At 46.2% G+C, this 21,554-nt stretch overlaps 2 protein-coding genes and 1 pseudogene across 5 annotated transcripts in view; 2 read left to right on the forward strand and 1 right to left on the reverse strand.

Moving 5' to 3' along the window:
- The first annotated feature begins 3,666 nt into the window (after window positions 1–3,666).
- LOC103262578 lies at window positions 3,667–4,531 on the forward strand (annotated as a pseudogene).
- A 1,777-nt stretch (window positions 4,532–6,308) lies between these two features.
- On the forward strand, window positions 6,309–10,873 carry HSPA5 (heat shock protein family A (Hsp70) member 5). The gene is made up of 9 exons (XM_008060202.1): window positions 6,309–6,369; window positions 6,453–6,663; window positions 6,762–6,993; window positions 7,370–7,507; window positions 7,831–7,943; window positions 8,030–8,420; window positions 8,545–8,782; window positions 9,076–9,243; window positions 9,967–10,873. Exons 2-9 carry the CDS (start codon window positions 6,542–6,544, stop codon window positions 10,527–10,529), a joined length of 1,965 nt encoding a protein of 654 aa, XP_008058393.1. The 5' UTR covers window positions 6,309–6,369; window positions 6,453–6,541; the 3' UTR covers window positions 10,530–10,873.
- A 1,638-nt stretch (window positions 10,874–12,511) lies between these two features.
- RABEPK (Rab9 effector protein with kelch motifs) overlaps window positions 12,512–21,554 on the reverse strand; it is a 28,553-nt gene continuing 19,510 nt past the window's right edge. For 3 of the 4 annotated variants that reach the window (XM_008060203.2, XM_008060205.1, XM_008060204.1), the window contains 4 exons: window positions 20,350–20,511; window positions 15,105–15,254; window positions 13,654–13,803; window positions 12,512–12,831 (listed from right to left, as the gene is read on the reverse strand). In XM_008060203.2, the coding sequence (XP_008058394.1) occupies window positions 12,539–12,831; window positions 13,654–13,803; window positions 15,105–15,254; window positions 20,350–20,511 (755 nt within the window). In that variant the 3' untranslated portion in view covers window positions 12,512–12,538. The remainder of the gene's footprint in view (window positions 12,832–13,653; window positions 13,804–15,104; window positions 15,255–20,349; window positions 20,512–21,554) is intronic. The other variant, XM_021713449.1, reaches the window with a different exon arrangement.

Consider the following 21,554-nt stretch of genomic DNA (forward strand, 5'->3'; position numbering starts at 1 on the left):
CACTGCACTCCAGTCTGGGCGACAGAGTGAGACTCCAACTCAAAAAATAAATAAATAATTTAAAAAAGAAAACCATGTTAATTATATTAATGACAAAGAATTAATGTCTTTTTTGAGTTGGAATCTCCCTCTGTCACCCAGGCTGGAGTGCAGTGGCATGCTCACAGCAACCACAGCATTGACCTGCTGGGCTCAGGTGATCTTTCTGCCTCAGTCTTCCAAGTAAGCTGCATGTACCACCAAATTTTTTATTTACTGTAGAGACAAGGGCTCACCAAGTTGCCCAGGCTGGTTTCAAACCTGTAAGCTCAGCTAATCCTCTCGCCTCCACCTCCAAAAGTGCTGGGATTACAGACAGAAGCCACAGCACCTGACTCTTGTACAGTACAGTATCTCATTTGATCCTTGAAACAACTCATTAAGACAGGCAGGACAGAAATTGCTGACATTCAATAGATCAAGAAACTGAGGCTCTTAGAAATCTTGTTTGTTTGTTTTTCAAGGTCATGTGCCCTATTATTCTCCCTAGTTGAACATTCTCTCCAACAAACTATATGAAAAATTATCAGTTTTGGCTGGGTGCAGTGGCTCAAGTCTGTAATCCCAGCACTTTGGGAGGCTGAGGCGAGAGGATTGCCTGAGTCCGTGGGTTTGAAACCTGTCTGGGAAACATGGTGAAACCTAATCTCTACAATAAAATAAAAAACTAACCAGGCATGGTAGCATGCACCCATAGTTCCAGCTTCTTGGAAGGCTGAGGCAGAAGGATTGCCAGAGCCCAGCAGGTCGACTCTGGGGTGGCTGTGAGCATGCCACTGCACTCTAGCCTGGACGATGGAGTGAGATTCCAACTCAAAAAAAGAAAAATTATCAGTTATTAACATCTAAACATTAAACTTAGCCGGGCGCAGTTGCTCACATCTGTAATCCCAGAACTTTGGGAGGCAGGGAAGAGAGGATAGTCTGAGTCCGCAAGTTTGAGACCAACCTGGGCAACACGGCGAGACTTCGTCTCAACAATAAATCAAAATATAGCCTGGCATGTTGTTGCACGCCTGTAGTTTCAGCTACTTGGAGGCTGAGGCAAAGGGATCACCTGAGCCCAGGAGGTTAAGGCTGCAGTTGTGGTAAGTGTGCCACTGCACTCCAGACTGTGTGACAGAGACGCCAACTCAAAAATAAATAAATAAATAAATAAATAAATAAATAAATAACCGGTCAGGGTGGTGATTGCCTGTAGTTCCAGACACTTGAAAGGCTGAGCTGGAAGGACTGCCTGAGCCCGGCAGGTCGAGGCTGTGGTGGCTGTGAGCAGCATGCCATTGTACTCTAGCCTGAGTGACAAAGTGAGACTCTGATTCAAGTAAATAAACAAACAAACAAACAAACATGAAACTTGTAAATTACACAGGCCCTTTATCTTTCTACTTTATGTCTTTCATTATTTTCTTTCAGAAGAGAAGACTTAGGAGCTAAATGACATGCAAGTTTTATTTTTTTTTAGTTGGAATCTCACTCCATCCATCGCCCAGGCTGGAGTGCAGTGGCATGCTCACGGCCACCCCAGCATCGACCTGCTGGGCTCATGTGATCCTTCCACCTCAGCCTTCCAGGTAGCCAGAACTACAGGCACATGCTACCACGCCCAGCTAATTTTTTGATTTATTATACAGACACGGTCTAGCCAAGCTGCCCATGCTGGTCTCGAACCCCTGGGCTCAGGCAATCCTCTCGCCTCCACTTTCCAAAATGCTGGGATTATAGGCATGAGCCACCACAGCCAGCAGAAATGTCTTTTCTTAATCCTGAATTGTACCCCACATCTTTAAAATAAATAAAAAAATTTAAAAAGAGAAATGCATTTCTTACCCATAGGAGCACAAATGAAATGAACTGGTTTAAATTACTGGATAAAAATCAAAATTTTGGGATGCTGAGGTGAGTGGATTGCCTGAGCCTGCGGGTTCGAGACCCGCCTGGGCAGCGAGACCTCATCTCTACAATAAATCAAAAAATTAGCCAGGCGTGGTAGCGTGCGCCTGTAATTCCGGCTACTCGGAAGGCTGAGGTGGAAGGATCGCCGGAGCCCAGCAGGCGAGGCTGCGGTGGCCGGGAGCGGCCACTGCACTCCAGTCTGGGTGACAGAGTGAGACTCCAACTCAAAAAAAAAAAAAAATCAAATTGTCAAGACTCAAATCCTGGTTCCACATCATCTCAGCTGTGCAATCTTGTGGGCAGGTAGGTTTCTTTTTCTTTCTTTTTTGAATTGGAGTCTCACTCTGTGGCTCAGGCTGGAGTGCAGCAGCATGCTCATGGCCACCACAGCCTCAACCAGCTAGACTCAGGCTATCCTTCCACCTCAGTCTTCCATGTAGCTGGAAGTACAGGTGCGTGCCACCACACCCAGCTAATTAAAAAAAAAATTTATTGTAGAGACGAGGTCTCATCATGTTGCCCAGGCTGGTCTTAAACCCGTGGGCTCTGGCAATCCTCCTGTCTCAGCCTCCTAAAGTGCTGGGATTACAGGCTTGAGCCACCATGCCCGGCCTTAGGTTTTTTGTTTTTTTTTTACCTCTTGGGACTTTGATTCAGATTCTTTAGCTCTTAAACAGGAGAGGCTATTTATTTACTTATTTTTTGTTGGAGTCTAACTCTGTCGCCCAGGCTGGAGAGCTGTGGCACTCTCACAGCCACTGCAGCCTCAACCTGCTGGGCTCAGACAATCCTTCCACCTCAGCCTTCCATGTAGTCGGAACTACAGGCGTGCGCTACCACGCCCGGCTAATTTTTTGATTTATTGTAGAGATGAGGTCTCGCCAAGTTGCCCAGGTGGGTCTCGAACCCGCGGGCTCAGGCAATCCACTCACCTCGGCCTCCCACAGCGCTGGGATTACAAGCTGAGCCACCGAGCCCGGCCTAATTTTTTGATTTATTGTAGAGACGAAGTCTCGCCAAGTTACCCAGGCCTGTCTGGAATCCTTGGGCTCAGGCAATCCTCTCACTTCAGTCTCCCAAAGTGCTGGGATTATAGGCTTTAGACCAGTTTTTAAAAATGCTTTCATAGCCAAGCACACCTGGCTTCTCTTTATCTTTCTTATGCTTGGGATTTGTTGAATTTCTTCATTCTATGGATTCATAATTTTCCTACTCTGTGCCTTTGTGTGTCAAGCTGTCCCTGAGACCAGACCGTGGATCAGAGATGTGAAGACTTGCTGTGCCCCCTGAGAGTCTCTGGTCCAGTCAAATAGAAGGTTCACAAATCTGCGATGCACGTGAATAGAGTGACATCTGATAGTGAGGCCCATTCTAGAGTAAGGAGACATAAAGAAAGCCTACAGAAATTTATTTTCTCTCAGTTCTGGAAGTCAGAAGTTTAAGATGAAGATGTCAGCAGGGCTGGTTTCTTCTGAGGCCTGTCTCTTTGGTGTAGAGGGCCAAGGACAAGTGTCTGCTCATCGTGTTTCCTGTGTAGGTCTATATAAGTGTTTAGCACAGTATCTAGCATTTAGTGAAATATCGGTACTGTTATTGGCATTTAGTATTCAACAAACTAGTTTTGTCACGTACCTTCCTATTTAATCCATAAATGTTCGTGCTTTAGAATATACTGTAAAATATACTTGGCTTTAAAAAGATACAACTGCTTTTTCTCCAAAAGGACACCAAATGGCGGATGACACCAGTGCAGCGGGAGGGCCTGGAGGCCCTGGGGGCCCCGAATGGGAAGCCATGGTGGCTTTCACGGAGGTTTTGGCAGCAGCCTCCAAGGCCGAGGTTGCGGCCGGGTCGGGGTCGGGGAGCTCGTGGAGGCAAGGCTGAGGACAAGGAGTGGATGACCATCACCAAGTTGGGCCGCTTGGTCAAGGACATGAAGATCAAGTCACTGGAAGAGATCTATCTCTTCTCCCTGCCTATCAAGGAGTCTGAGATCATTGACTTTTTCCTTGGCACTTCTCTGAAGGATGAAGTTTTGAAGATCATGCCTGTGCAAAAGCAGACCCGCGCTGGCCAGCGGACTAGGTTCAAGGCGTTTGCTGCCATCGGGGACTACAATGGCCATGTCGGTCTAGTTGTTAAGTGCTCCAAAGAAATAGCCACGGCCATTCTGGGGGCCATCATCCAGGCCAAGCTGTCCATCATCCCTGTGCGGAGAGGCTACTGGGGGAACAAGATTGGCAAGCCCCACACTGTCCCTTGCAAGGTGACTGGCCACTGTGGCTCTGTCCTGGTGCACCTTATCCCTGCCCCCAGGGGCACTGGCATCGTCTCGGCCCCCATGCCTAAGAAACTGTTCATGATGGCTGGCATTGATGACTGCTACACCTCAGTCAGGGGCTGCACTGCCACCCTGGGTAACTTCGCTAAGGCCACCTTGATGCCATCTCTAAGATTTATAGTTACTTGACCCCTGATCTCTGGAAAGAGATGGTATTCACCAAGTCTCCTTATCAGGAATTCACCGACTATCTCGTCAAGACCCACACCAGTTTCCATGTAGAGGACCCAGGCTCCAGTGGTGGCAACAACATAGGGTTTTCATACAAAAAAAATAAAGTGAACCAAGCCCTCCCCCCCAGAAAAGATACAACCACCAATATACTTAATTCCCTTTGGAAGTTAGCCAGATATCATTTTTCTGAATCTTAGAAAAAGGAGTGCTAGAAAAGGTACTCTGGAGTAAGGCTGAAATTAAGAACTTCGTTTTTTAATGGTAATGGACTGCAACACATACCAAAAATTTGCTCAAAATGACATGAAACTGCAATGTAGCCAAATGGGATTTCTAGTTTGATGCTGGTCTGATGCAACCCAAAGTAGGGTCAACGTTGTGGCAGTATTACAAGCCCTGTTGAAAGAGATGCATGATGCAACCACTTTATTAAGAGTGGAGTCACTCTGAGTCACCAGTATAATCTTTGACAGGCACTAAAGAAAAAAGAAAAATTCTTGAGTCTGACTCACAGGCTCAGCATCTCAGTGAACTGATTAAGATGTTTTGGTGCTATTTGGATACAGTATAACCATCAATCTAAAACATGTCCTCCAAAAAACATTTATTAAATGATTTTTTTTTTAAGTTAAGAGCACTGGCCATGGTGTGAAGTCGACCTGGTCATTCACCAGCTTTGTTACTTGTCTAGTTATATAATTTCTTTGTCTCAATGTCCTCATCTGGAAAATGGGAAATGCCTACCAAGTATTGAACTGTAAGGACTGAATGAGACATGAAAAGCACACAGAACAATGCTTGGCACATAATAAGCTTTAAGTAAACAGTGGTATTTTTTGAAATAGGATGTTATACACTAAGGTAAGGCATTGTCAAGATGATTTTTGTCTATCAAATGTACTTAGCACATCAGGCCTTTTCTAGAAGATAGAAAAGATCAAGAATAAAGGGCAACAAAGACCTTGCAAATGATAACCTGAGCCAGAGGGAAAAGATGGGCAGCAGAGAAAGTAAAGGTGGTATGTTGGGAAAAGAGTACATCCCAAGTGCGAGCGCTTTCAGTAGTAAACCCTTCAGGAGAGGGCTGCCACAGTGGGGAGGGGACTCAGAATTATCTTGGCCAGCCGTGTCCCGCCACTTACCGTGGGGTAGGGCAATGTGGAGATGGCTGGCAGGAGTGCAGGGGCAACTAACTGGCTGGGAGGAACCACGATTCGCGGCCGAACAGAGCGCAGACCAGGTCCCAGCCGGACGGCTGCGGGCCGGTGAGCAACAAAGAGCCTTTAGGATAGGACACCCTAGGACCGGCAGTGGCTGTGAAGGGCAAAGAAATGTGTTCTGAGGCGATCACAGCATCTCCGCAGGGACCTATCTGCTTGAGACGGGATGAAACCTGGGAGGAGAAAGAGCCGCTTGCCACTTCAGGATGAGGGACGGAAGCGGGGAGGACAGGCAGTGAAGAAGCGAAGGATTCAGCTCCCACCGCCCCGGGGGATAAGACACGCGAGACTCGCTGCGACCCCCGTAGGGCCAGCGCGCCGGCGGAACTTGTCGTTACCGGCGGAAACGCTTGCTAGTGTGAGGTCGCACGAGGGACAGGCAGCTGCTGAACCAATGGAACTAGGGCATGGGGCGGATGTTACCTCCCATTGGGGGGTGTGGGGCCCCCCCACCAGCCAATGGGTCCGCCCGGGGGACGGAGCAGTGACGTTAGTTGCGGAGGAGGCCGCTTCGAATCGGCGGCGGCCAGCTTGGTGGTCTGGGCCAATCAGCGGCCTCCAACGAGCAGCTCCTTCACCAATCGGCGGCCTCCACGACGGGGCTGGGGGGAGAGTATATAAGCCGAGTCGGCGACGGAGCGGTCGACGCCAGCCGAGACAGCACCGACATATCTGCTTGTGTGTTTCGAGACGTGAGAGGTAGGCTCCGGGGCCTGCTTTTTCAGACCTCTCCTTCACCTTGTTCGTGTCTCCTTCTGACCCCGGGCCTCTGTCGCCTTCAGGTCGGTAACCTCGCTGCACCCCAGTGTTTCGGCCGGTGACCGGATTACCAGCGACGTCCTGCCTGCCTGCTGACCCACTGGCCGGCAAGATGAAGCTCTGTTTGGTGGCAGCGATGCTGCTGCTCCTCGGCGCGGCGCAGGCCGACGAGGAGGACAAGAAGGAGGACGTGGGCACGGTGGTCGGCATCGACTTGGGGACCACCTACTCCTGGTAAGTGGGGTTTGCAGGAGGGGGAGAGTGGGGCGTGGCCTCCTGGGCTGGCGTGAGAAGTGCAGAGCTGATTTCCTTCTGTTGGGTTTTTCCGCCAGCGTCGGGGTGTTCAAGAACGGCCGCGTGGAGATCATCGCTAACGATCAAGGAAACCGCATCACGCCGTCCTACGTGGCCTTCACCCCTGAGGGGGAGCGTCTGATTGGCGATGCCGCCAAGAACCAACTCACCTCTAACCCTGAGAACACGGTCTTCGACGCCAAGCGGCTCATCGGTCGCACATGGAACGACCCGTCTGTGCAGCAGGACATCAAATTCTTGCCTTTCAAGGTTCGGCTGGGTTTTCCTCACACGGATCGAGAATGGTTGGGATGGTGGGAGTAAGTCACTGAGAAGCAGTGTTGAGACAGCAAAAAAATAGGAAATCTAGGCTAGATGTTATCCAATTTTTATTTAATACTTTCACTGCGTTAAGCAAGACAGGGTAGTTAGTTCCCATGCAGATACTCTGTTACCATCACTTAGGATTAAAAGACTGATTATAACTGAAGACGTTTGTCTTTGTAAAACACTTATACTGACTGTAGTCAATGTGTGGCTCTCAGGGACCAAAATGAACCAAACTATAGGGGTAGATGTGGGTCTTTTTAAAGTTTAAGGTGTCATTGCATCTGGGTCTGAAAATAACAATCATTCTTTAAAATAGGTGGTAGAAAAGAAAACTAAACCATACATTCAAGTTGATATCGGAGGTGGGCAAACAAAGACATTTGCTCCTGAAGAAATTTCTGCCATGGTTCTCACTAAAATGAAAGAAACCGCTGAGGCTTATTTGGGAAAGAAGGTAAGTATTTCTCGAACAATATTAAATATTTTTTCATCATTACTATTCTTGGTTGGCAATTATGTGTACATTCCTTCATGGTTATAAAAATTTGACCCTGAATGATATCCATGTTTGTAAGTTTTCATTATTTAGAGATTTACTGTAGGCCAAACAGTACTAGGCACTTTTCATGTATTAACTGTCGTCTAATGCTTGCAATTCCATGGATATAAAATTGTGTGTATTATACTTATTAATAAGTTGGCTTAAAAAGTAGTGATAGTTTGACTGTAATTTAAATAAAGGTAAAACCGTGTGACAAAATAAGCTTTTCCTTTTAGGTTACCCATGCAGTTGTTACTGTACCAGCCTATTTCAATGATGCCCAGCGCCAAGCAACCAAAGATGCTGGAACTATTGCTGGACTAAATGTCATGAGGATCATTAATGAGCCGTAAGTGGAAAATTCAGGGATATGGCATATTTGCCAAATAGGGGAAATGTGAACTGTTGACTGAGCCTTTTCCATTCTCCTAACAGTACTGCAGCTGCTATTGCTTATGGCCTGGATAAGAGGGAGGGAGAGAAGAACATCCTGGTGTTTGACTTGGGTGGCGGAACTTTTGATGTGTCTCTTCTCACCATTGACAATGGTGTCTTTGAAGTCGTGGCCACTAATGGAGATACTCATCTGGGTGGTGAAGACTTTGACCAGCGTGTTATGGAACACTTCATCAAACTTTACAAAAAGAAGACTGGCAAGGATGTTAGGAAAGATAACAGAGCTGTGCAGAAACTCCGGCGTGAGGTAGAAAAGGCCAAACGGGCCTTGTCTTCTCAACATCAAGCAAGAATTGAAATCGAGTCCTTCTATGAAGGAGAAGACTTTTCTGAGACCCTGACTCGGGCCAAATTTGAAGAGCTAAACATGGTATGTTTTTTGTTTTGTAATGAGATCTCATTAGGCTCTCTTAATTTAGAGCATTGCATCTAGATATATATAGATGACATCTAGGTTACAACAGGCATAACAGTAACCATGTTTCTTATTCTAGGACCTGTTCCGATCTACCATGAAGCCTGTCCAGAAAGTGTTGGAAGATTCTGATTTGAAGAAGGCTGATATTGATGAAATTGTTCTTGTTGGTGGCTCTACTCGAATTCCAAAGATTCAACAACTGGTTAAAGAGTTCTTCAATGGCAAGGAGCCATCCCGAGGCATAAACCCAGATGAAGCTGTAGCATACGGTGCTGCTGTTCAGGCTGGTGTGCTCTCTGGTGATCAAGATACAGGTAGGTCATCATCATAGCATCTTCCCTGATAGTTCAGTAGCTTGATGGAAAGGCTACCATTAGCTGTTGCTTTAGAAAACAATAGAATATGAGCAATAAAGCCACATAGCTAGTAAAGGGTACCGTGAAAACAAGACTTGGGGCAGTCTCAGGATCCTTAGCAACTGTTCACTGCCTCAAAAAATGTTTGTGCTTTGAAGTTATTGAAATGGTAAGATGGAGAAGTAAGAAACTTAAACAGTTCATGGGGAGAACATGAATTAGAAGTTAAATTAAATGATTTACCTTTGCAGGAGATCTGGTACTGCTTGATGTATGTCCCCTTACACTTGGTATTGAAACTGTGGGAGGTGTCATGACCAAACTGATTCCAAGGAACACTGTGGTGCCCACCAAGAAATCTCAAATCTTTTCTACCGCTTCTGATAACCAACCAACTGTTACAATCAAGGTCTATGAAGGTAATTGCTTATATTTGTTAATATCATGGTATGTTTTAAAAGAACATGACTTGTTTAATATACTGCATTGAAATGGCTAGGGAAAGAAGTAGCTGCTCTTTTCAGATGAGGGGTTCCTTAATTTGACTAGTGTTGAGTTTCACAGAGTCAGCACTTACCTAGCTATTTAGCACTCTTTCCCATTAAAAATGCCTTCTCACCTGGCTCCTAGAATTCAAGAGCAAGAAAGCATTCCACAAATAGATGAAAATCAGTTGTTTAACTTTTTTTTTTTTGGAGTCAGAGTCACTGTCACCCAGGCTGGAGTGCAGTGGTACATTCACGGCCACTGCAGCCTCAACCTACTGGGCTCAGGCAATCCTTCCACCTCAGCCTTCCAAGTAACTGGAGCTACAGGTGTGCACCACCATGCCTGGCTAATTTTAAAAATTTATTGTAGAGACGAGGTCTTGCCATGTTGCCCAGACTGGTCTCAAACCCCTGGACTCAGGCCGACCTCTTGCCTCTGCCTCACAAAGTGCTGGGATTGCAGGCATGAGCCACCACAGAGTTAGTATAGCTTAACTCATTCTTAGTCCCAGTTGCTGCTCCTTATAGACCAACACGGAGTCACTTCAAACTCAAGAAAATGCCCTTACCGCTTTAGGCTGTAACAGACTGAAATGTAGGGATCCAGACATTAATGCTTGTCACTAACAAGTTTTTTCTGTGTACAATTTCCAGGTGAACGACCCCTTACAAAAGACAATCACCTTCTGGGTACATTTGATCTGACTGGCATTCCTCCTGCTCCCCGTGGGGTCCCACAGATTGAAGTCACCTTTGAGATAGATGTGAACGGCATTCTTCGAGTGACAGCTGAAGACAAAGGTACAGGGAACAAAAATAAGATCACAATTACCAATGACCAGAATCGCCTGACACCTGAAGAAATTGAAAGGATGGTTAATGATGCTGAGAAATTTGCTGAGGAAGACAAAAAGCTTAAGGAGCGCATTGATACTAGAAATGAGTTGGAAAGCTATGCCTATTCTCTAAAGAATCAGATTGGAGATAAAGAAAAGCTGGGAGGTAAACTTTCCTCTGAAGATAAGGAGACCATGGAAAAAGCTGTAGAAGAAAAGATCGAATGGCTGGAAAGCCACCAAGATGCTGACATTGAAGACTTCAAAGCTAAAAAGAAGGAGCTAGAAGAAATTGTTCAGCCAATTATCAGCAAACTCTATGGAAGTGCAGGCCCTCCCCCAACGGGTGAAGAGGATACAGCAGAAAAAGATGAGTTGTAGGCACTGATCTAATGCTGTAATAATTGTAAATACTGGACTCAGGAACTTTCGTTAGGAAAAATTGAGAGAACTTAAGTCTCGAATGTAATTGGAATCTTCACCTCAGAGTGGAGTTGAAAATGCTATAGCCCAAGTGGCTGTTTACTGCTTTTCATTAGCAGTTGCTCATGTCTTGGGGTGGGGGGAGAGGAGGAATTGGCTATCTTAAAAAGTGGGTAAAACTGGGTTAGGGTGTGTGTCCACCTTGAAATGTTCTATTTAACAATTGGGTCATGTGCATCTGGTGTAGGAACTTTTTTTCTACCATAAGTGACACCAATAAATGTTTGTTATTTACATTGGTCTAGTTTTTGTGAAAAGCTTCTGATTAGATCATTTATTTTAGGAAGATAACTGAAGTTTAAGGTTAGATTCTCATGTGTGAATCTGTTGTGGGGTGGTGTTTGGAATATTGAGATAAACAAACATTTCAGTAGTTGGAGGGAATTTGCCTACCCTCATCTAAGCAAGGGCTCTTTCACAGTGCCCAAGAGTGGAGTTTTCTTGAACATAACTGGAATTTCCTATTTCCCCTTATCTTTCTAAAACTGCCTTTCTGATGGCTATAACTAATAATGCTTTATGGCTGCTTGGATTCTCTTTGAGAATTGATGGGAATTGGTCATTGTTGTTAACATTACACACTTGGATTTAACTTACAATTTTAGGATATAAAGGTATATTGTGAACTCTGTCAATTTCTATCCCTGATACTTCTCAATTGGTGGTACTAGGGTACTGGAGTGGGATCTAGGGTGGTGGTGCTGCAACTACACTAAAGCTCTCCCCACTGTGATTGCAGGTCAAAGGCAGTGACCTGTGTTGAGACAGGTTAGGATTACTTAGATTGGCTTCCTTGGGAAAGGGAAGGTCTAGGTGAATAAGTAATGATCAATAAAGGGCAGCCTGCGTGGTGCTAGTAATTTTTTTTTTTGAGTTGGAGTCTTACTCCGTAGCCCAGACTAGAGTGCAGTGACATGCTCCTGGCCATCACAGCCTCAATCGCTGGGCTCCGGCAATCCTTCCGCCCAGTCTTCCAAGTAGCCGGAACTACGGGTGTGTGCTACCATGCCCGGTTAATTTTTTATTGTAGAGACGCGGTCTCGCCAAGTTGCCTGGGTGGGTCTCTAACCCATGGGCTCAGGCAATCCACTTGCCTCGGCCTCCCAAAGCGCTGGGATTACAGGCTGAGCCACTGAGTCCAACCAGTGTTAGTAATTTTATATGTGAACAACCAGCTAAGAGTGATTTTTTATTTTTGAGTCGAGAATCACTCTATCTCCTAGCTGGAGTGCAGTGGCACGCTCATATCCACCTCAACCTCAATCTGCTGAACCCAGGCGATCCTTCTGCTTCAGTCTTCCAAGTAGCTGGAACTACAGGTGTGTGCCACCACGTCTGGATAGTTTTGTTTTGTTTTTTTTGAGTTGGGGTCTCATTCCGTCGCCCAGGCTGCAATGCAGTGGCATGCTAACGGCCACCACAGCCTCATCTGCTGGGCTCAGGTGATCCTGTGGCCTCAGCCTTCCAAATAGCTGGAACTACAGGTGTGTGCTACCACACCTGGCTTATTTCTTGGTTTATTGTAGAGATGCGGTCTCACCAAGTTGCTCAGGCTGGTCTCAAACCCCTGAGCTCGGGCAATCCCCTTCCCTCGGCCTCCCAAAATGCTGGGATTACAGGTTTGAGCCACTGTGCCTGGCCTAGGATTCTGCAATTTAAAAAAACCCTAACCCTACTATGACAATTCTGTGATCAGTATTCAATACAACTAATCACAGTTACCTAGGTTATATCGCTGGTAAAGTCCTTTATATGATGGAGGTTTTTGCACTGGGCAATCCAGTTAATTTCTTCATCTACCAAAGTAGATAAGAGAAAGATGGATATATATAGCGCAGAAAACATTTTGGAGGTATAAAACAGGTTTTCACTTCTGAAAGTAACAAGCCATAAAAATGTGGGTTTTATTAGTCGACTACAGTTACAATACAATCGTCATAGATTTCCCCTTCTGTATTCATCCCACCAAACACAAAACACAGCAATGTCTCACTTTGGCTTTCCTCACATGAGTCACCACCTTCAGTCGCTCCGTTGTCAGTTGAATCCCCTTTGCCAGCTTTACAGTTTCCAGTAGCAGAATTTGAATCTTCTTTCTCAGAAGTACACCTCACTGGCCATGGAATGATACACATGGAATGGTCCAATCGTCCAGGGGGCAGAGGAGTATCAAATTTAAGCAAGGTCCAATGCTGCTTTTCTATGTTGGGGGGAAAAAAACACCAAAGGCTCCATGTTAGGAAATTTCCAGAAATGTTCGGTGATTTACTATATCAGCAGAGTCCTAATAGGAAATAAAAGGAGAAAACCTAGTGGCAGTGCTTTAATGATGTCATTCTAACATGTCTGGTTTTCATTCCTTTAGGTTAGATACAGAAAAAAAAAATCAGAAAGTCAAAGCACAACATCATTTTATTTTTTTGTCAGAGTCTCACTCTGTTGCCTAGGCTGGAGGGCAGTGGCACGTTCATGGCCACCACAGACTCGACCTGCTGGGCTCAGGTGATTCTTCTGCCTCGGCTTTCTGAGTAGCTGGAATTACAGGTGCACGCCACCAAGCCTGGCTAATTTTTAGATTTATTGTAGAGATGAGGTCTCACCAAGTTGCCCGGGCTGGTCTCGAACCCGTGGGCTCAGGCAATCCTCTCACCTTGGCCTCCCAAACTGCAGGGATTATAGGCGTGAGTCACCATGCCTGGCCATCACTTTTCTTTTTCTTTCTTTTTTTTTTTTTTGAGTCGGAGTTTCACTCTGTCACCCAGACTGGAGTGCAGTGGCCGCTCCTGGCCACCACAGCCTCGACCTGCTGGGCTCTGGCGATCCTTCCGCCTCAGCCTTCTGAGTAGCTGGAACTACAGGCGCATGCTACCACGCCCGGCTAATTTTGATTTATTGTAGAGATGAGGGCTCACCAAGTTGCCCAGGCGGGTCTTGAACCCGCGGGCTCAGGCAATCTAACCTCATGGCCATCACTTTTCAAAGAATGTTTACAATTTAAGGACCCAAAGGGACACATGCTCACCTGTGTGATATTGGTACATCGTGTCCAGTGCCCCAGAGGGAGTCATTCCACCAAAAATGTACAGGTGTTTCTCTACAGCCACAGCCGAGTGGGCAGCACAGCCTGCTGGAGCAGCCCCAGTGGGACTTAGATTCTGCCATTTCATGTCACCTGCCAAGAGAAAGAAAGTATTTTGGCACAACATAGACTAATACTTGGTTTCAAACTTATCTGTCTACTGCAGTTTGCAAACCAATCACTGAAGGTTCTGAGAGTTAAAACAGCAAGGTTTAGATGCACAGCAGAATTTACAAGAAATTCTGATTGGGAAGTACAGGGCAAGAAGGGCTCAGAGAAAGTTTTAACAAGCATCCCAGGTGGTTCTATGTGGTATAAATGGTCTCTGGAGCCCACTGTGAAATGTGATACAAATTTTTATGTTGTCATCACCTTTATTTTATTATTTACTTATTTTTTCCCCTAATACACGAGAGACCATCACCTTTATTTATTTATTTATTTATTTTTGAGTCAGAGTCTCACTCTGTCACCCAAACTGGAGTGCAGTGGCACGCTCACGGCCACTGCAGCCTCAACCTGCTGGGCTCAGATGATCTTCTCGTCTCAGCCGTCCAAGTAGCTGGAACTACCGGCATGCACCACCGTGCCTGGCTAATGTTTTGACTTATTATTATTATTATTTTTTTGAGTTGGAGTCTCACTCTGTCACCCAGACTGGAGTGCAATGGCCGCTCCCGGCCACTGCAGCCTCGACCTGCTGGACTCCGGCGATCCTTCCGCCTCAGCCTTCCAAGTAGCTGGAACTACAGGCGGGCGCTACCACGCCCAGCTAGTTTTTGATTTATAGTGGAGATGAGGTCTCGCCAAGTTCCCCAGGCAGGTCTCGAACCTGCAGGCTCAGGCAATTCACTCACCTTGGCCTCCAAAGTGCTGGGATTACAGGCTGAGCCACCGAGCCCGGCCTGTTTTGACTTATTGTAGAGATGAGGTCTTGCCAAGTTGCCCAGGCTGGTCTTGCACGTCTGGGCTCAAGCAAATCCTCTCGCCTCTGCCTCCCAAAGTGCTGGGATTACAGGTGTGAGCCACCATGCCCAGTGAGACCATCATCTTTAAATGGTGGCTCAATCTGTAATCCCAGCACCTTGGGAGACCAAGGTGAGTGGATTGCCTGAGTCCAAGGGTTTGAGACCAGCCCAGGCAACTTAGCAAGACCTTGTCTCTACAATAAAAAATAAAAAAATAGCCGGGCGTGGTAGCACAAACTCGTAGTTCCAGCTACTTGGAAGGCTGAAGTGGAAGGATCGCTGGAGCCCAGCAGATCAACACTGGGTTGGCCATGAGTGTGCCAATACACTCCAGCCTGGGCGACAGAGCGAGACTCCAACTCAAAAAAAAAAAAAAAAAAAAAAAATCTCAAGCAGACAAGTCCCCATGTCCTCCACCCTACTCACTTATATCAATGCAGTGGAGATCATCATAGAATTTGTCCCCTGCCAAGCCTCCATGGATGAAGAGCTTTGTCCCTGCTGCCACCATCACATGACCATGCCGGGGAGATGGAGGATTTCCAAGTGTCTCTGGCTGTGACCAGGTCAGAGTGTCTAGAAAAGTAAATACAGTGGTGACATGAAATGGCAAAACTATGAAACAAGAACAAGAGAAATAGACCCAAGCCTCTCCATCACTGTCTAGCAAGCAGAAATGCTTGGAGTAGAAAGAAGTCTTGGGGTCATTCACTCCAGCTCACCAACCTGATCCAGGCCTCCCTTCCTGTCCAGCCTATAGAGCCTCTGCTCGGACACTTCTAGGACTAGAGAGCCCACTGCCTAACATGCATGCCCCTTCTGCTGGGCATTAGATAGTCATTCCCTGCTTTGAATTTAAAATGACCTCTTAAGCTTCCATTTAGATTGCTCCAATGTTAAAATGAATGAGTCTCCTCCTGTGAAATGCCTTCAGAGTCTCCTTCTACATTTTTTCCCTCATTTTTGAAGATGAAATCTCCTGGGCTCGAACTTCTGGGCTCAAGTGATTTTCTCGGTTCAGACTCTTTAGTAGCTGGGACTACAGGCATGTACTGCTGTACCTGGCTAGAGTCTTCTTTTTTCAAGACAATATCGATAATTGACATGTTGAAGGAATGGGGAAAAAGTTCTAGTTTTAAATAAAAGTCAGCAGGGTCTCCTGATATGGCAGCATAGGATAACAAAACATGGGATTTAAAGCCAGGAGTAGTGGCTCACACCCACTTTGGGAGGCCGAGGCGAGAACATTGCTTGAGCCCAGGGGTTCGAGACCTGGGCAACTTGGAGAGACCTTGTCTCTGTAATAAAGATTAGCCAGGCGTGGTGGCATGCACTTGTAGTTCCAGCTACTTGAAAGGCTGAGGTAGAAGGATTGTCTGAGCCGGGCTCAGTGGCTCAGCCTGTAATCCTGCGCCTTTGGGAGGCTAAGGTGAGTGGATTGCCTGAGCCTGCGGGTTCGAGACCCACCTGGACAGCGAGACTTCATCTCTACAATAAATGAAAAAAAAATCAGCCGGGTGTGGTAGCTCGTGCCTGTAATTCCAGCTACTTGGAAGGCTGAGGTGGAAGGATCGCTGGAGCCCAGCAGGCGAGGCTGCGGTGGCCGGGAGCGGCCACTGCACTCCAGTCTGGGCGACCGAGTGAGACTCCAACTCAAAAAAAAAAAAAAAGAAGGATCATCTGAGCCCAGCAGGTCGAGGCTGCCGAGGCTGGGAGCATGCTACTACCCTCCAGCCTGTGTGACAGTGAGACTCCAACCCACCCCCACAAAAAAAGAACATGGGATTTGGAGTTGAAACCAGGTTATCTCACTAAATAACTGTGTGGCCTTTCACTAGTTACTTCTCTAAGCTTCAGTTTCTATAGATGTAAAATACAGACAAAGATAATACCAGATAATACCTACCTCTCAGGGCTGAGGTATGGATTAAATGAGATAATATACACAAAGCATGGGCACAGAGGAAAGACATGTACTCAATACATGAGCATAGGGGTGTGGGGAAAAGTTTTTAAATTGCATGAGAGTTATGAATGATTGTTATCCGTTAACAGGGCAGATGTGTTCTAATGCAGGCAGCCTTTAATATCTTCAAAGCTGTACACATATAGAATTCTGGAAAATTAATTATCATTTCTTTTTTTTTTTTTTTGAGTTGGAGTCTCACTCTGTCGCCCAGACTGGAGTGCAGTGGCCGCTCCCGGCCACTGCAGCCTCAACCTGCTGGGCTCCGGCGATCCTCCCGCCTCAGTCTTCTGAGTAGCCAGAATTACAGGCATGCGCTACAATGCCCGGTTGATTTTTTATTTATTGTAGAGATGAGGTCTCGCCAAGTTGCCCAGGCTGGTCTTGAACCCGCGGACTCAGGCAATCCACTCACCTCAGCCTCCCAAAGCGCGGGATTACAGGCTGAGCCACCGAGCCCGGCTAATTAATCATTTCAATAAACCAAAGAAGTCTTAAGGGAGTACAGCAAAACTGTTTATTTTATAGAGATAGGGTCTTGCTGTGTTGCCCATGCTAGAGTTCAGTGGCATGATCATAGCTCACTGCAATCTCAACCCTCTGGGTTAAAGCACTCTTCCTGCCTCAGCATCCCAAGTAGCTAGGACTACAGGCATGTGCCACCATGCCTGGCTAGTTACAATAATTTACTTTTCTTTGTAGAGAAGGGGTCTCACTACATTTCTCAGGCTGGTCTTGAATTCCTGGCCTTAAGCGCTTCTCCCACTTTGGCTTTCCAAAGTGCTGGGATTATAGGCGTGAGCTACCATACCCAGTCTGAAAAACTGAGACAAAGGTCTGCCAAACAACGCATCTTCCAATTACCATTTATGGCATGCCTGCTGCTTTTTCAAGGAGACCCCAGTGTCCCAAGAAATACAACTTAAAATAATCTGAAAAGGCTTTTGCACAAATATGTTCATTACAGTTTTGCTTATAATACAGGAAATAGCTTAATTGTCCACCATCAGGTGAATGATTGAGTTATAGGTACAGCTATGATGGAATACTATGTATTTATTAATATGCTGGTGAACACTTTGTGACTGCATGGGACAATACTTGAGTAAAAAGTACAGAATACAAATATTACATAGAGGATTATCTGCTATTTTTTAAAAATAGATGAGGTCTCAACAAGTTGCTCAAGCTGGTCTTGAACCCATGGGTTCAAGCAATCCTCTCACCTCAGCCTCCCAAAGTACTTGCAATTATAGGCGTGAGCAACTGTGCCTGGCCATTTCTGCTATTTTTATTTATTTATTTTTTTTGAGTTGGAGTCTCACTCTGTCGCCCAGACTGGAGTGCAGTGGCCACTCCCGGCCACTGCAGCCTCGACCTGCTGGGCTCCGGTGATCCTTCCACCTCAGCCTTCTGAGTAGCCGGAATTACAGGCATGCGCTATCACGCCCGGCTGATTTTTTGATTTATTGTAGAGATGAGGTCTCGCCGCCCAGGCGGGTCTCGAACCATTTCTGCTATTTTAAAAAAGACTGATAATTCACTGAGATGTTAATAGTAATTTTTGGGTTATAGTATTACATCTATACACAAACACATATAATATACATACACATGCATATATATTTTTCTTCTTTATAGTTGTATACATTTAAAATTAGTATCACTTACATTTTTGAAAACTGGACAACGAGGCGAGACATCATCTCTACAATAAATCAAAAAATTAGCCAGGCATGGTGGCGAGTGTCTTTGGTTCCAGCTACTTAGGTGGCTGAGGCAGAAGGCTGCATCTTTACTATGCAACTGCACTCCAGCCTGGGTGACAGTGTGAGACTCTCACTCAAAAAATTTTAAGGCTGGGCTCGGTGGCTCAGCCTGTAATCCCGCGCTTTGGGAGGCTGAGGTGAGTGGGTTGCCTGAGCCCAAGGGTTCGAGACCCGCTAAGGCAACTTGGCGAGATCACATCCCTACAATAAATCAAAAAAAATTAGCTGGGCATGGTAGCGTGCACCTGTAGTTCCAGCTACTCAGAAGGCTGAGGTGGAAGGATCGTGGAGCCCAGCAGGACGAGGCTGCGGTGGCTGGGAGTGTGCCACTGCACTCCAGTCTGGGTGACAGAATGAGACTTCAACTCAAAAAAAAAAATTTATTTTTAAGGTAAAAATAAATAAATACATAAAAACTGCTTTAAAAGGCTGGGTGCTGTTGTTCACATCTGTAATACCAGTACTTTGGGTGGCTGAGGTGGGAGGATCGCTTGCCTGGGTTACATAGCGAGACTCTGACTCAATTAAAAATTTAAATTTAATTTTTTTTAAAACTGCTTTATTTATTTTTTTATTTTTTGAGTTGGAGTTCCACTCTGTCACCCAGGCTGGAGGGCAGTGGCACGCTCCCAACCAGCCACCGCAGCCTCAACCTGTTGGGCTCCGGCGATCCACTCACCTCAGCCTCCCAAAGTGCTGGGATTACAGACTGAGCCATTGAGCCTGGCTGATCATTTATACTTTTAACAAATATTTATTTATTTATTTATTTATTTTTATTTATTGTTAGTCTCACTCTGTCGCCCAGGTTGGACTGCAGTGGCACATTCATGGCCACAGCAGCCTTGACCTGCTGAGCTCAGGTGATCCTTCCGCCTCAGCCTTCCAAGTAGCTGGAACCACAGATAAAGGCGACCATGCCCGGTTAATGTTTTTGATTTATTGTAGAGATGAGGTCTCACCAAGTTGCTCAGGCTGGTCTTGAACGCTTGGGCTCAGGCAATCCTCTTGCCTCCACCTCCCAAAGTGCTGGGATTACAGGCATGAGTCACCACGCCTGGCTAAATTTATTTATTTATTTACTTATTTATCTATCTATCTATCTATCTATCTATCTATCTATTTTTGAGTTGGAGTCTCACTCTGTCACCCAGCCTGGAGTGCAGTGCCTGCTCCCGGCCACCACAGCCTCGACCCGCTGGGCTCCAGCGACCCTTCCGCCTCAGCCTTCCGAGTAGCTGGAACTACAGGTGCATGCTACCACGCCTGGCTAATTTTTTGATTTATTGTAGAGATGAGGTCTCACCAAGTTGCCCAGGCGGGTGTCGAACCTGCAGGCTCAGGCAATCCACTCACCTCAGCCTCCCAAAGGCGCAGGATTACAGGCTGAGCCACCGAGCCTGGCTAAATTTATTTTTATTTTTAAAATTAGAGATGGGGTCTCACTATGTTGTCCAGGGTAGTCATGTACTCCTGGGCTTAAGTGATCCTCCTGCCTTGGCTTCCCAAAGTGCTGGGATTATGGGTGGAAGCTACTATGTCCAGCCCATCTAAATATTTTAGCTTGATAATTTATACCTTTAATTTTTTTTTTTTTTGAGTTGGAGTCTCACTTCGTCACCCAGGCTGGAGTCTAGTGACACACTCACAGCCACCCCAGCGTAATTTTTTTTTTTATATTAGAGATGAGGTCTCACTAAGTTGCCCAGGTTGGTCTTGAACCTGGGATTATGGGTGGCAACCACTCTGTCCTATTTATGTCTTTTTAAATGCCAATTATGCTGTGAGAAGAAGATATCAGCTAAGGCACATAACAAAGAAGTCTAGAAGGGAGATAGTCAGGGTTTCATTTTCTAACTTCTGCTTCCTACATTAGGTAAGCTACAGTTTATATAGAGTGTCCCTGACTATGTAAGTGGCAGCCCTAAGTTCATACTTGCGTCAAACACATGGAGCTTCACATCCTGCACAGGCTGGGCGCCTTTCTCTCCACCCCCGAAGACATATAGTTGGTTTCCAATGGCTGCCGATGATGTGTGGAATGTCCTTGGGGATGGTGGGGGGTTGATCACTTCTGGTGTGGTCCAAGTCCTGGTTTCTGGTCCAGAGAGAAGGCCGTCACCTAAAACAACCAGGCTGAGGGGTTTCTGACCATAACTGTGGGGCTGGATAGGGTTACTTTCCCAACCTCAATCCCCAAGGGGACAGCATAGTTTTAGGCAGGAATCTCATACTCACCAATGTCAAGGAGGAGTGAGGATAATACTTAGAATTTGTCCAGACAGATCAAAACCCCCAAGATTAAAAAGCCATAAGCACAGCTAAGAATAAGGTCAATTTGTTTTTGGCAGCCTTTGAATACCCTCTGTGAACCCTCTTCCACCTTGCTAACTACCCTACCCCATACCCATTCAGAGGAGCCCAACATCTGCTACAATTCATTCCCACTAGATACCAGACTCCAAATTCCACAGAAAATGTGGTCATTGAAAGAAAGTATATAGTGCTATTACAGTTTCAGTAACAGAAATAACAGCCCCTACTAAACAGTAGGTGCTGAGTAAATATTAGTTTGCCCATTTTACAGGTAAGGGAATTGAAACAGACACAGACTAAATCACTTGTTCAAGGTGACATGGCTGATAAATGACTGAGCTGGGATTTTATTTATTTATTTATTTTTTTAGTTGGAGTCTCACTCTGTCACCCAGACTGGTGTGCCATGGCCGCTGCTGGCCACTGCAGCCTCGAGCTGCTGGGCTCTGGCGATCCTTCCACCTCAGCCTTCCAAGTAGCTGGAACTACAGGCGCACGCTACCACGCCCGGCTAGTTTTTGACTTATTGTAGAGACGAGGTCTTGCCAAGTTGCCCAGGCGGGTCTCGAACCCGCAGGCTCAGGCAATCCACTCACCTCAGCCTCCCAAAGCGCTGGGATTACAGGCTGAGCCACCGAGCCCAGTTTGAGCTGGGATTTAAACTCTATTTTAGTAATACCAAAATCTAAGTATTTTCCATTCTTTTTTTCTTTTATTGAGTTGGAGTCTCACTCTGTTGCTCAGACTGGAGAGCAGTGGCTGCTACCGGTCACCGCAGCCTTGACCTGCTGGGCTCCGGCGATCCTTCCACCTCAGCCTTCTGAG

This window comes from Carlito syrichta, unplaced genomic scaffold (assembly GCF_000164805.1).
Source record: "Carlito syrichta isolate Samal-C Ts95f unplaced genomic scaffold, Tarsius_syrichta-2.0.1 Scaffold304556, whole genome shotgun sequence".
In the NCBI taxonomy this organism is placed as follows: domain Eukaryota; kingdom Metazoa; phylum Chordata; class Mammalia; order Primates; family Tarsiidae; genus Carlito; species Carlito syrichta.

What these genes read in the sequence shown, in the direction of transcription:
- HSPA5 (XM_008060202.1), top strand. Translation starts at nt 6,542, where the DNA reads ATGAAGCTCTGTTTGGTGGCAGCGATGCTGCTGCTCCTCGGCGCGGCG. An exon ending in TCAAATTCTTGCCTTTCAAG is followed by an intron (nt 6,994 to 7,369) that starts GTTCGGCTGGGT and finishes TCTTTAAAATAG; the next exon opens with GTGGTAGAAAAGAAAACTAA. An exon ending in CTCTGGTGATCAAGATACAG is followed by an intron (nt 8,783 to 9,075) that starts GTAGGTCATCAT and finishes TTACCTTTGCAG; the next exon opens with GAGATCTGGTACTGCTTGAT.